Below are 13,875 nucleotides of genomic sequence, written 5' to 3'. Positions count from 1 at the left end.
CCTTTCAGGTGCAACCCTAAAAAGCTTTTACCTTGTAATATTTTCTTGCCTACTCAATTCAGTGTTGATTATGTATTTGCGTGTCACCAGAAGATGGTCGCATGACGTTCGAAATATGTATTGGCTTCTTAAGTTACATAATATATAATTGCCTTTGTATGGATTGTTATGCATGATTAATTATGTTACGCGTTGTTTTATTTGGTCGTGGAGCATCGACTGAAAATGGAAACAGATTTCTCACGAGAATGGTTGGACACGAGAGAGAAGTAACAAAATATCGGAAAAGAAATGCATGATAACCCATATTTTTGTAGGTTTACTCTTCGCCTGATGATGTCATTGTGGTTAATTGAAGAATGGTGTGATGAATGGGAAATATAACACGAAGAAAGAAATGGTAAATTAATTCGACTTTTTTTTCCCTAAAACCTGAAGCGAAGATTGTATCACGTCTGGGTTATGTGTGGCTGGTAGGATTTTATCAAAATGTGTATATTTGAAAGTGTATGGGCCTTTGATTGCATAACATAGAATTTCCTGTCAGATTGGAGGTCTTGTTCTGGGTTCTGACACCGTACAGATACCAACGTTTGTGAGAAACATGCTTTATCCATCTATAGGTCTAATATGGAGACAGTAAATTTATCCTAAACTTTGGCATATACTACACACAACCCAGAACATTAACATTGTATGGAGTTTCCTTATCATCTGAGTTTCGTATTTCAGAGCATAAGTTTCATATCAAAAATAATTGTTCAGCTTTTTTGGCATTAATTGGTATATAGTCACAGCTGTAATGTGTTTAGTCCACATCATTCAACTGTCTATAACTTTCGCCCTACAACAAAGTAGAGTCGAATTGTGTACAAAATTCTAAATAAGAAGTGATGTATGCATATATATATATATCAGTTTTCGAGACGTAACAGATTCGTTTCTTAAATGAGGAATAGTAAGAGGTAGAAGGACGAAGGTAAAGGGAGTTAGTCAAAGAAGGATTATGGATAAAAGAAATAAGAAGAGGAGATAAGGTGAATTAGGAGGAGAATAATTTATGTATGGGTATGGTAAAGAGACAGAAAACGAGAGCGAAGATGACATTGAAGAAGGGAAATGAGGAAACAAGAAACAAAGATGTGAGCGAGAGAAAAGAAAGCTTGGTGAAGGGAGAGAGAATAAAGGGAGGAAATTGAGGAATAAGAGAATAAACGGAAGAAGAGGAATAAGGGGAGAACGAAGGAATGATAAGTAAATATGCATTTCGGTCGCTGTTTGTATTATTGGCATCAGGCCTTCGTTCTGTTCTGTTTTTTTTAGCCAATAACAGTTGTCTGCCGTGATGAGATGCTTTGGTTGATCCTTTACAATCGAGAGATGGGTCTGGAAGTATGTGCGTGCGTGTGTCGGAAGAAGGAGACGGCAGGGAGAGTGGAATACATTGCGTATGCCGACGAACGGCTTCATCTCTGACCCTTTCCTCTCCAGGCTACAAAGAGCTTAGGCTAATGCATCAACCCCCTTGTTCTACCCTTCCTCCTCTTCCCGTTGACTTATGTGCCTTTGGGCCCAGCTACCAGCAAGTAGCAGGGTGTGGGGTGTGGAACCACGGGTATTCATGAGCTGGGAGACTCACCCCTGCAGCGCTTCACCTCGCCCGGGCACAAGGACTATTCAACCCCACCCTAACGTTTGATTTTGTGACTTTCTCCGTCCATTTTCGAAAGAGAATCACAGGACCCCAACGCCTACCCTAGTTTCGGTGCCATAATATCAACATCTTTCCGTTTGTGAAGATTTCGTTACAGAGGGTGAGATTTCAGGTTCTCGCGGCGGCGAGTATGACAATGGCTGTTTTCTGGACAGTTACAGGGGCATTTCATTTATATCGACTGACTGGAGGTCGATAACAACTCCACTGGTAATCACCGTTTGGGACCGGCGAAAACAAATCAGGATTGGATTAAATTTCGAGCAGTCTTTGTTGGAAATATACAAGCGTGTTGTTTTACGTTTTGTTCTGTGTGATTCTGAAACGTGGTCTCTAACGTTAAGGGAAGATCAGTCGTTGAGTGCAATTGAGGGCATGGGGGTTAGGAGAATATTTGCGTCGTAAAGGGATAACGTGACAGGAGGCTGTGAGAAACTGTGTATCAGGTCCTCCATAATTTATAACGTTTACTAAATATAATTAGGGTGTTTATATCAATGAGTGTGAGATTGGTTGGGCATGTATCGCACATGTGAGAGTTAAAAAGGAGTTTGAATGTCGGTATTAAATGTATTACAGCTAAACGTTCAGTAATTCAGAAGTGAAATATGCTTCCGGACAGTTTCTCCACCTTCCGTTCATTGGACGCTTGTAGGGAAAATGAAAGCATGAAGTATGATACTTTATTGTTGACTTTAATATTAATGAAGTGTCTTGAAGGTATATTTATGTATATTACATGTGCAGGCTGCCTACATGGCAGGCAGTTGTGAATTTCCACCGTCGAAGCAATGTATGTCTCCACACTTCGTTGAAACAGCGATAGAATATCAGTACGCCCTTGTGATGTCGATTTTCTCTGAACGTGTAATGTTAGATTCTTAAGCCGGCCGAAGAGAGAATGGCAGGAAGAAGTGGGTTACAACAGCTGAAATTTCATCCGCTTCACGATCGTTGCTGGCTCCAAGCAAGCTGAGGTCGATTGCAGTAGTTTCACATTTGGGGTTCTCGACCTGGATGTATATTTATGACCGTGGAACTTTAAATGTACTGCGTAAATCACAGGTGTTTCAAAACAAAGCTCTCGGGAAAGTTTTGACTTTTGGGGGATAGGGGTGGGGAATTTAGGAAATTACGTAATGAGAAATTTCCTTTTGTATATACAGGTTGCCTATTAGGAGTTTTGTTGAGTAAGACAAGAAATGCATATAGAATTTTGATAAGAAATCCTCATGGAAAGTGGCAACTGGGAAGACGGTTGTTTGATATCAGGGTTTTTGTGCCCTGTAGACTCAGCCCTGAAGATCGAGACAGATTACATCATTCGAAAGACGATGTCGTAAAATATGTAGTCATCTCTAACAGTAAAAGTATATAATACATGTAACACGTATTAAAAACAAAATGTATTTCGGAAATAGCTACTGCACTATGTACCTTAGGGGCAAGTTTTGTCTCGGGTACATGGAAGTAAATACCCTATAGAATAGGTGGAATAATAATACTTTTACACTGTGATGCTATTTTGGAGGTATTTAGCCTGTTCCATTTCCACAATCTGACTTGAGACCAGAATTTGAAAATAGCAACGTATACCCTGTTCAGATCACAGGCCTACAACATTGTGATTAAACTTTGATAAACAAATATTTAAAATGTTCCTTGAAATTGGCCACTAAGTCCGCCCTGAACCATGGATTCTGTACTACCGGCTATTGTCCGAAGCAGCAAAGTATACAGATTGTTAACCGCAGTTCACGATCGGCCAAATGCATGCCTTAGTTTAATACTATGTAAGATTATAATTGCACGTGAGTGATTCTGATCTGTCCATTTTCTTGTTTTCAGATTGACCCTAAAGTTGCCTTCCCTAGGAGAGCCCATCCAAAGGTAAGTAAATGTCAGCTTGTTTTCAATTACAGATTCTTTATCATTTATGGCATTTTTATCATATTTATGTTTTAGAGATGAGAGTTGCGAGCAAAATTTTGGTTCGAAAACCGGATTGGAAGAGATTACTTGGAACATGTGTGCGTAGTTCGGTGGATAATATTAAAATGGACATTAGGTGAATCGGGCTCAGGATAAAGATTTTCTTTTGTTCTTAATCCGTCGGCGTTAATTTCTTCTCGTCTTTTTATATATATATGTATATGAGCACAAAACCTCAAGCGGACACGATCCTGAAACACGTCAGTTCAATTAAAATCCTTACAGCCTAGACAACGAAAACTTTTTGAATATTGCAGTCTAATCATCTTTATATAGCCCACCAAATGGTCGCTCTTAAGATTTGTTTTACCAAAATTGTCTATAAATAATTGTTTTCCCCATCCGAGCTACATTTCCAACTTGTGTTACACCACTTTGATTTCACTGTCTTGGCGGTATTACGTGGCATGTGCTAGTCTACTTTTGAGGCGTTCTTTACGCTCCAGCGTGAGCGAAGAACACATTATGGGCTCATTCGCATCTGACTGTCACATTTTTAGCAACAAGGGGACCTGCGGTTTCGTTTATTGCGTAATAATGGATCGAAAGGGTTGCATTGTTTCGCAGCAGTGACACCTAATTCATTATTGAAAAGCATCCTTGATCAACAATGCATTAGTGCAAGAATGACCTAACGCAGCATTGCCATAGGACCACATTCGTTCAAGAACGACTTACGGCCCAGCTGGATATTGGATCAAATTAGTGAAACAGCGACCTGCCTTTGTAATGTAAGCGTACTCCAATTCTTGTTCCTAAAATTGGCCTGTTTTTAACTTTGTTGTTTCTTTAAGTAGGATACCGCATTTCAAAACCATACAAACCATTTGGTGAAACGATTGTATATAAATTTGTGTGTATTTTAGAAAGTGGATAGGCTAATAAAATGAATTAATCACAGTGAAGCCTTGTGATCGCTTAAAGGCTTAAGTGCGTCTTGTTCATCATATCAGTTCTAGCTTCAAATTGTAGTGCAGGACTTGAATAGAAGTGAGGAGGGGAGTTGTGGCTTAGATGATAGGCATCCTTGCGGTGGGCAGAGACCTCTATGGTTCGGAACGTGAGCTATGTACAGCTGTTAAATATTTACATACGTACTCGTTCTTCTTCCGCACTCAACTGTGCCTTCAATTATTAATTCCTCAATTACCGGCTGTATTCAGGCGAGGTGCGTATCTTGTGCTTGGTAGCGAATGAAAAGAAACCGAAATGAAGAAGTGCTTTGATGTGTGAAAAGAAAGTGCGGCCATATTGCTTGGTCCCTCAACAAACATACGGCCTCTTCAACAGAGTAATACCGCTTATACATAATTTAACAACTCGACTCCTTTACAAATTCTGTTGAGAATTTAAGCATTTCTGTACTGGCTTTATTAACGTCACGGTCGAGTGGTTTATACTCCAGCTTTGTGTTTTTGATGTCTCGGGTTAAAATCTCAGCCCCCTGACCTTACTTCCAAGCAGATTCTGGAATAATACAAATTTTCCGTTCAATCTCGTCGTATTTGTTTCATATGACTTCGAATTTTATAATCAATCTCCTAACGATGCTGTTGGTAATGTAAATAAACTTCCGGACTGTTGATTCCTTCTGTTTTGCTAACGCCACTTTCATTTGTATTAAAAACTATGCTTATATTTTGTGAAATATGTTTTTTAAGTTCTGGCTGCGTAAAAATTGGTCAGGCCTGGTGGACGTTGCGAAGGCGAGGAATTCTTTGGAATGCAATAAGTACGTTAGTTAGTGATTCATTTAACCCCCCGTATCCTGCCCACCGACAGCGGCGTGTGTGGAATATTAAAGTAAAGGGAGCCAGTTGTAGACATCTAACGATACGTCAGCATGCTTCTCACAATGTTCCACATCGCGTTTCTACCACTTCTTGAAGTCTTAAATGAAACATTCTGCAGTGCGAAATGAGGGAGCAAATTTCTTCATTTTGTGCCAAGACGACTCATGACTAAGATGCTTGATATTAAAGTTGAAGGTATGTGTACTTAGAAGCTTCTAAAGTTTGAGTCGCACGTTGGTGGCGATATCCATCCTGCAGAAGTACTTTTGATGCTTTACTCTTCTCATAGAGTTGCCGTTTCAGGAGTTGGGAATACTCAACTGCTCGTGAAGCAGTATGCATTAGCATTTGGTTTCCAACAGTCTGTTCTGAAACACGATTAGGATGACAGACTTCTTATCCGAATGTATAGGTCCGACCTTTAATGACCTTTGTGCTTTTCGTCATTTTTTTGCCCCCCCCCCCCCCCCCCCCGGCGTGATAATCCAAGCCGTAACTCAACGATTTATAATTAAAATGTGATACGGAAGTCACTCTAAATATAATAGGAAAATCTTGCTTTAAACACACATGAAGAGAAGTTAAAATTTAATTTTTTGACTCACAAACTCTCTTTAAACGGTCCATATTACAAAAATGGGTAATTCAGGCCTACACGCCATAAATAAATAAATATGATTAGTGCAGTAAATACTTATGACGTCTAGATGTTTAATTTCCTTTTTTGTAGTGTGTAATATCGATAAAGATTGTTTAGTCGAAATACGTGGTAGATAGTGGACAGTATGTGAACATAAGGTTTTCCTCAGGCTTTTCGCAACACCATTACTTCGAAATAGCTCCATCCAGAAAATCATTATCCATTTCTGGACGTGTGTTCGCTAGGTTTGTCTCCTGATTCAGTCGCAGACATGTATATGGATTTTCTGAATACTGGGTGTTGAATGTCGTGCCTTTGCAGTCTATCTCATGTTTGTTGAGTTATTTATCAATTTATTTCCAGTATCTGTGTACTGCATTATTTAGTATCGACCATCTAAATACTGCATGTAGTTATTTCGAGAAGCATGTGCATTTGATTTCGATCCTTATGTTTTTAAAATAGAACATAATATGCTGCGAGCAGAATTATTATTATTATTATTATTAGCTGTTGGCAGTATCAGATGAAGCATTGTAATTCCGTTTGTGGGGTAATGTTTGGGCTAATACTGTTTGTCGTTATTTTGTCATGTTATTGTACGAACAGACTGAAAATCTTATTGGTCTGATCTGTTGAAGTTCCATTCTCCTTGAAGTGATTCTGTTTTCTCGTTGAACATTACCCGGGTTACAACGTTTCTGAGATTTTCTTATAATTTTACAGTTTTTACAGGAAAACGTTAGGATAGTCCATTCGATCGTCGACTTTCAAATTTTCATATGGTCATCCTACTGTGTTATTCTACGTTTTATAACCTCTGTGTTTGAAATAGTGGGAGGGAATATCATCAGTGTTTGATACATAGTCGTAATTGGTTACCAGAGTAACTACAGCTGTGCACACCCGGAATCATTGCGTAGCCTTAATACGTCGTAGTGTTTGTTCTTAAAGCTCATATGGAATACGTAGGACGTGCGGAACTAAGTTGTGCTGTAGTTCAGTCTCGTTTTCATTGGCTTTCTCTTTCCTAACGACTCCGAAGGATTGTTGAAAACAGGATTCTTGCGTGCCACGTATTACCCACAAAATACGCTGTGACGATGGTGGGAGGCCTGTAAGAAAACTCGAAGCTCTGCGCGGGCCCCAAGCCAAAATTTCATTTTCAGTCCAGTAAAGTTGTTGGCATTATTATGTATAAATTCGACAGTTGGCTACCAAGTAACCTTTTGTTGTTGGACACGAAAGCTGGATTTATTGCGCATTGTGCATGTAATGAACGTATTCTGCTTATAGATCTTGTCCGTCCGCATGTTTCATCTTCGAAGCTCTGTCGGTTCTGATTAAGTTTTATCATCTTATCTACAATAAATACGTTGTGGCCGAACTTAATTTATGTTTATGTCGGTCCAGTATGATTTTGCATTCATTTAAAATATAAATAATCGTATTTGTCAAACGCTTTTCGTTGGATGAAATATTGGTACTCTACGTAAATTATTGACCTTTTATTATCTTTAAGTTTTATGTAAGATAAATATTTAAGGAAAATGTGTTTTCTGCACTGCGATTAGATTCATATCTATAATAAGTATTAACCAAGACCAGTGAGGTAGGCAGATCTGTAAGTACCTAAGTAGGGACATGCACCCAGGACCGTCCATTTCTGGTACTTTGTGGGGGTGGGGGTGGTTCTTTTACATTACTGCAACACCTAAAACATCTCGATAGTTGGATTAATTAACCAGTCATTATATTAAGGTGATCGGAAGTTTGTTGTAATTTTCTCTTTTTTAACTTGCAAATATCCGAGTGGATTGAGGCATTAAACTATCACACTTTGTTGCAGAAACATATTTTCCTTCGTAACGGTACTTTTCTCTAAAGAACGAAGTGGAGTAATCGTATTCCTTTGCGCTGGTGTAGTTTCTGACGGAGAAAGATGGTTTAATGAGCATGAAATCCAAATGGTAATTTGATTTGAACTTAATTAACGCGAACGCCGCTCTGGTTGCGGCTTCAGAGTAAGCAGCGAGTTGAGGGGATCTGGGGAGTAATATAATACAAGGATATGAAGTTTGTAAAGGCTAAGAAGTCCTAAGATTTTTCCACTAACTTGATACTGTATGCTGGGTTCATTATGAAACTTCCGTTTCTGTATCATTGAAGGAAAGTGTTACATTTCGTATTACGTTCCTGAATACAAATTTAAGTAAACCTCTTCTTTGTATAATATACAGGGTGAGCTTGTGATAGCTGTACGACGACTCTAAAAATGTATGCGAGGTTGATGATATTATGTGTAATCAACTGAAGAAAATAATGTCACGTGCTTTTGCTTATTTTATTCTGAAATAAGTTCTGATACACTATAATATCATGTACGCATATTTCCGCTGAACTCTATGTATCTATGACTTTAGTCATGTCAAGTTGAGGTCATGGACACTTCAAGTTGAGGTCAAGGTCACTGCAATGACCAAAGGTAACTTTTTAATTACTTTGGTTTGGAGGAGGTTAGACTGGATTGGGTTAGGTTGGGTTGGGTTAGGTTAGGGTGAAAGTCACTTCACTTGCTTTTACACATTCGGTTGATCGTCTTGCAGAAAAAATTTAAATGGTCATAAGTTTAACTTGTCAGATTGGAGAAAACTTGAAAATCTAAGTTTACATTGTTATTGATGGAGTTTCCTAGAAAGTAATCTCTAAATTACTAGTCCAATTCAGTTTATTATTCGCGTTTGGCCTCCACGTTCACCATACTTTATTGCAGTGTGTATGGATTTGACTGAAATCGTTAAAATTTTCACGTTCTGGAGCCACATAGTGAAGAGACTTTTGTATTCATAGGTTCTATGGTGGCCATGTTGAAATGATTCTGGTCATTTAGTAATATTTTTTTAAACTTTGTGGCCGCTACAATTTATTATACGATGCTACAGAGTAGTATGCAATATATTTTAAATGTGCGTGTGTACAGTGGCATTGGAACTTTCAATTTTGAAAATTGTGAAAATACTTCGTGCTCACCGTGTATTAAATTTCTAACAATCTCTTTTGAGAGAGAGGGAGAGAGAGAGAGAGGGAGACTCTTAGATTATGGACATTCAGCGATTTCTGTGCAGATCAAATTGTGCTTGCAAAGGCAAATGTTTCTGAAGCTGAGGTAGAGTGGAACGGAATGAATGTACTTTGCATTAACTGCCAACTGGAACACGAAGGAGAAGTTGAGCGGAAGAGGATCATGTTCATTTCTTAAGAATGAGTTTAATACTGACGGTTAGGATGCTTTTTCATAGTCTTAATTTGAACGTGTTGGTTTGCTATAGACGTCACATTTTCTTAGAAAAGTGCGGATGAGTAAAGTTGGCACAGAATGTGGAATATGTACAAGAGGATTTGAGGCTGGTACAGGTATTAAAATTCGTCATCAATGAAGGAAAAAAACCTGACTGCATTTTTTATCTCTCAATTGCAGAGAAAGGGGGGGAAAACACGAAGTTTGGAATAATTCTCATGGATAAATTTCTGTGTGTAAATTATGAAGTAAATAATTACGTACGTAAAATTGTCTGATTATAGATGTGTTCGCTACGTGGGCTGCGTACATAATTTTCCTTTCTTTTCACAGATTCTTAAATTGGCCCTTTTCCAAAATGTTTGCTCCATGGATGCCTTCCTTAAAAACACCATAATATGAGAACACGGTGCCCGTTTTAGTCATTCTTGATACTCGGGCTACGGTATCAGCAGAATTATGTTACCGGGCATTGAATTTCCTTATTTCTTAGTTGTAATTTGCTTAACATCGTCAGATACTGTTCTGATTTGGCTGGAGAACTACGAAAAAACAATTGAAAGCGTCAGTCAGTATAGCCACCTTCCTGGCTAAATACCACGCTCGAGAATGTTTTTTCTCCTTTATTTCTTTTGCTGTCTTCCTTTGGCGGCATTACGAGAACATTCCTTGTAAGAACCGCTTTAATCATGTTTTCTGTGCATCTTCTATTATGACCGTCAAATTGCATTGTAAATGCGGTACACTCTTCTGTTTATTGCAGTTATGGCTTGTGGCGATGTTTTGGTGGGCATGAAGATTCCATCTTGACTCTTAGAATGATTAAAGATTGCAGAAGACTTTCTAATGTTATATTAGCACGCAACTGTGGGCGTGTCTGTGCTACGTCACTCAGTATTAACCAAGTAAAGAGTTGAGTTTTGAGTTTTACACCAAACTTGCGATAAATATGAGCTATGTAGGGTAAGGTGAAGTTTCTGGTGTACCTAGGTAACGTCTTGCGAAGGCGTGTCCTAGACTTAAAGGTTCACACTCCGGCTGTCTTATACCCGGGCACCCATAGGCTAAGATAATATTGGCGCATGTGTCAGTAAGTTGGTAGTTGCGTAGTCGGTCAACGAATTTATTTCAAGAAACCAAACTGCCCATTATCGACTTTATATCTTATTACTGAATCATTTTGAGTCTTATAGCTTTAAATAAACCAAAATCTACACTGCATAGACCTGTAAACTGTGTTCAGTTTTCGAGGAACAAGTTGTTTGGCCTGATCTGATTCATACACGGATCGGGTATAGCATTGGTATGCGGACTGTACTTTAAATACCATCGAGACAAAGAGCTATACATGTAGAGTGAAGTTATTTTAATTTAAATATTTGCTATTAATAAAGGAAAGCTTTTGAATTCATTGGTGGTGTTCTGTGAGGGGTAGGATTATTTGTTATCTGTGGCTGCACAGAACCAATCAGGTGCCGTTGTAGACCCAAATTATCTTGAAGTCACTTCGTCGTCCCTTGCTTCATAAAGTGGTTTATTTATTAGTGTTGATGCTATCACCTACTGTCGGCGGGAGCGAAAACCCTTCGTTATATGCTGCACGCTTTCGAGGCCGGTGTGGAGGTGGGACGGATTCTGCATCGTGATGTAATCCCTGGAAGTGTCTCTCCGATGCGCAGGCTCAGAAAAATATTACTTTTTACAAGCGAATTATGATACTGTAATAATGCCATGTCACTGTTTTGATTTTATCATACTGAATTCCTTTCTTTCTTTTTGAGTTACCATTTTTTTCATCAAATGCCGCCTTACGTATGTTACCATTTTTATATAGACCATGTCCTGAGACTCTCAAGTTGCGCCTCATCATGGTCACATATTGCAGGAAGACCGGGTTCGGTCCCAGAGCAGTTCCGTTGCGATGTATGTTGGGCATGTGGTATATTTCTTCTTCGACCTGCTAGCATTTATCAGTCATCTGGCTGGGTTGAGATAAGGAAGTTTTCCAATCGATTTCCCCCCCCCCCCCCCAAGAAAAGCCTGCGTACTTTACAAGCAGAAAATGGCGTGGGTCCAAATTACTGAGGCCATGTCTGTTTGCCTGCATGTTTTATCTCAAAAACTAACTCGATCGATATGTATAGAAGTTATTGGAGAGATTGAACAAAACGTTGGAACTTTGTTCTGGCTGGTTGGAAATATGTAACTCCTGATATAAATGAAACTTGAAACGTGATATATCAGATTTCTCAAGAAAATCTACACCTTTTGTTATACTTTTCTATGTAGTGTAAATTTAATTAAATAGAAAGGGAGATGATAGTTTTCGACGGCAAACATAAGTGTTGCTCCTGTGTATTGGGTACCGCATCACTTCAGTCGGTCGAAAGACGGCATTATCGTGAAGCTGAGATGCTTTCTCATCTTTCATGTATACCAAGATTTAAAATCTGTTGAACTTTTACATCCAGGGCTGTGATATGTCTTTCTGGCATGGTATTTAAGCACACGGATAATTAAACTTTTATTCTGCAGACTGAGGCGTTCTAGACTAATGGCGTAATTTCCCGTCGTCTGTCTACAATAGACCCACCCGCATCTGGATCAGCACCTCCCGTATTCCCATATCTCCAGCAGGTATTATCGGCGCCATTTGAGTTGTCATGAACTTTGCCTGAGCCAACTCCCATGAATCCGCTGCCTGCTATACCGAAAGGAAGAATAACTAATCTCTGCCCCTTCGTTTTAGATAATCCGCCACATATATTTGAATCCCAGCAATCTCACTTTCCGTGTTCCCTCTTGTTAGTGACATTATTCCTTGGAAGCCGAAGCTTGTCTGATTAAAGTTAAAAAAAGCGAAAACACGACACTTCTCCATTACCAATATCATTTTCATAACGTTGTTTAAGGAAACAAATCATGGAATTTGTTTACCTTACCGGGATATACTACACATGCGTTCTTTACAAATTCTGAACTGTAAATAAAATATTACGTCGGTTATCTTGTTTAGACGTCAGTGTTGTTTACGTGTTGTAAATTATTAGTGGCACTTCATAACTGGTAGTTAATTTAATATAATAAGCAAGTGCTCGTAGGTCGTTTGGTACTGAGTTTTTAGACTTCACGGAAATGATATTCATGAATGTGTCTTGTTATAAGTTTAAAGTGTAAAATAGGAAGGTAGTCTCAAAGTAAAACATGGCAGTGAAGGGCAGGGAAGGAATAAAAGCAAATAGGAAGCAGTGAGGTTTGAAGACAAGGACTCAAAGTGTGGCTGGCAGTGTCGGAATGTGATCTTCCCGGGAAAATGTGATCGCCAGCATTCTCACTCTCTCTCTGTGTGTGTATGTGATTGTGTGTGTGTGTAACGCGAGAAGTGTTAGAAATTGTACACGTTGAAGCGTTCTGCTACAGAAACCTTGCCACGGAAGAAGACTTTCTGAAGGATTTAAGTATTTGTATTCGCTTCTGAGATTATATTTCGTGGACATGGTACAAGTAACCTGACAGGAAGGTATATTATTTTACTGACTTTCTCATGCACGTCTGTTTTTTATCTAGATACTCTGGACACTGCTGCAGCAATTATGTCCTGACTTCGAAACACGAAATATTTAGGGAACCTGTTTCTACAGCGTTAGATATCTGTATTGTGTAATGGGCGAATGATTCTTATTGGACGAATTGAAAGGCCGTGGCCTATTTTAAGTCATTAACCAAACACAGTCTTAAAAGCTGAGAGAAATCCGTCAGGTTAGTCGACTTTCGTGTTGAGAAATAATCTCAGAATATGCGGGATACCATGCACAGTTCTTACCGACTACGTATTGGGAATTCGGTTACGTCGTGAATGTGGGATGCATTTATACTCTGTCGTTCTTATACTGCCTTTATATTTGTAAATAAAAGTGATAATATAGAATAGAGTATGTATGAAACACTGTCTCGTAGTTCACAGCCCTTCACTTCGTCTGTCCGTCCTTCTGTGCTCATGTAGCAGCTCGAGAACGGTTGAACGGATTCCCGTTTAATTTTATGATAATCAAGAAACGCGTTCAAATGTTGCTGGTTTAAGCTGCTGGAAGAAATTTGTACGGAGAGCGTTCGCAGTCTATGTTTTTCACCTTATAATGCTTTTTATGAGCTTTGTTTGCTGTACAGGTCCACGAATTGAATACGTAATTGCGACGTCATATCTGTACGTCCATCCGCATGTTTTATATCCGAGACTACTGAAACTAGTATCGATTAAATTAGCATTGGGATCTCACACTTAAATTTATGTTGACAATTTTGTTTTGGGGGTAATATAACGATTAATTGAAGTGAAAACTCAAATGGACTTTATCAGTTTTATCAACAAAAAAGACACTGAGCCATATGGACCCAATACGCACCTTCCCATCCTGTGTTCCCAGGACATCTTCCTTTG

The 13,875-nt window shown here is 38.9% G+C and overlaps 1 protein-coding gene across 14 annotated transcripts in view; it reads left to right on the top strand.

Annotated features, from left to right (window-relative positions):
• Positions 1-13,875, top strand: part of Rbp6 (RNA-binding protein 6) — a 686,229-nt gene that overhangs the window by 371,109 nt on the left and 301,245 nt on the right. For all 14 annotated transcript variants that reach the window (XM_087349142.1, XM_087349139.1, XM_087349138.1 and 11 more), the window contains one exon: positions 3,563-3,604. In XM_087349142.1, coding sequence (XP_087205268.1) covers positions 3,563-3,604 — 42 coding nt within the window. The remainder of the gene's footprint in view (positions 1-3,562; positions 3,605-13,875) is intronic.

The sequence above is a fragment of the Zootermopsis nevadensis genome, unplaced genomic scaffold, assembly GCF_977971745.1.
Source record: "Zootermopsis nevadensis isolate Lab colony 2312 unplaced genomic scaffold, Znev_1.0 Znev_ptg000015l, whole genome shotgun sequence".
Lineage (NCBI taxonomy): Eukaryota > Metazoa > Arthropoda > Insecta > Blattodea > Termopsidae > Zootermopsis > Zootermopsis nevadensis.
This window is presented reverse-complemented; position numbering and strand designations above follow the sequence as displayed.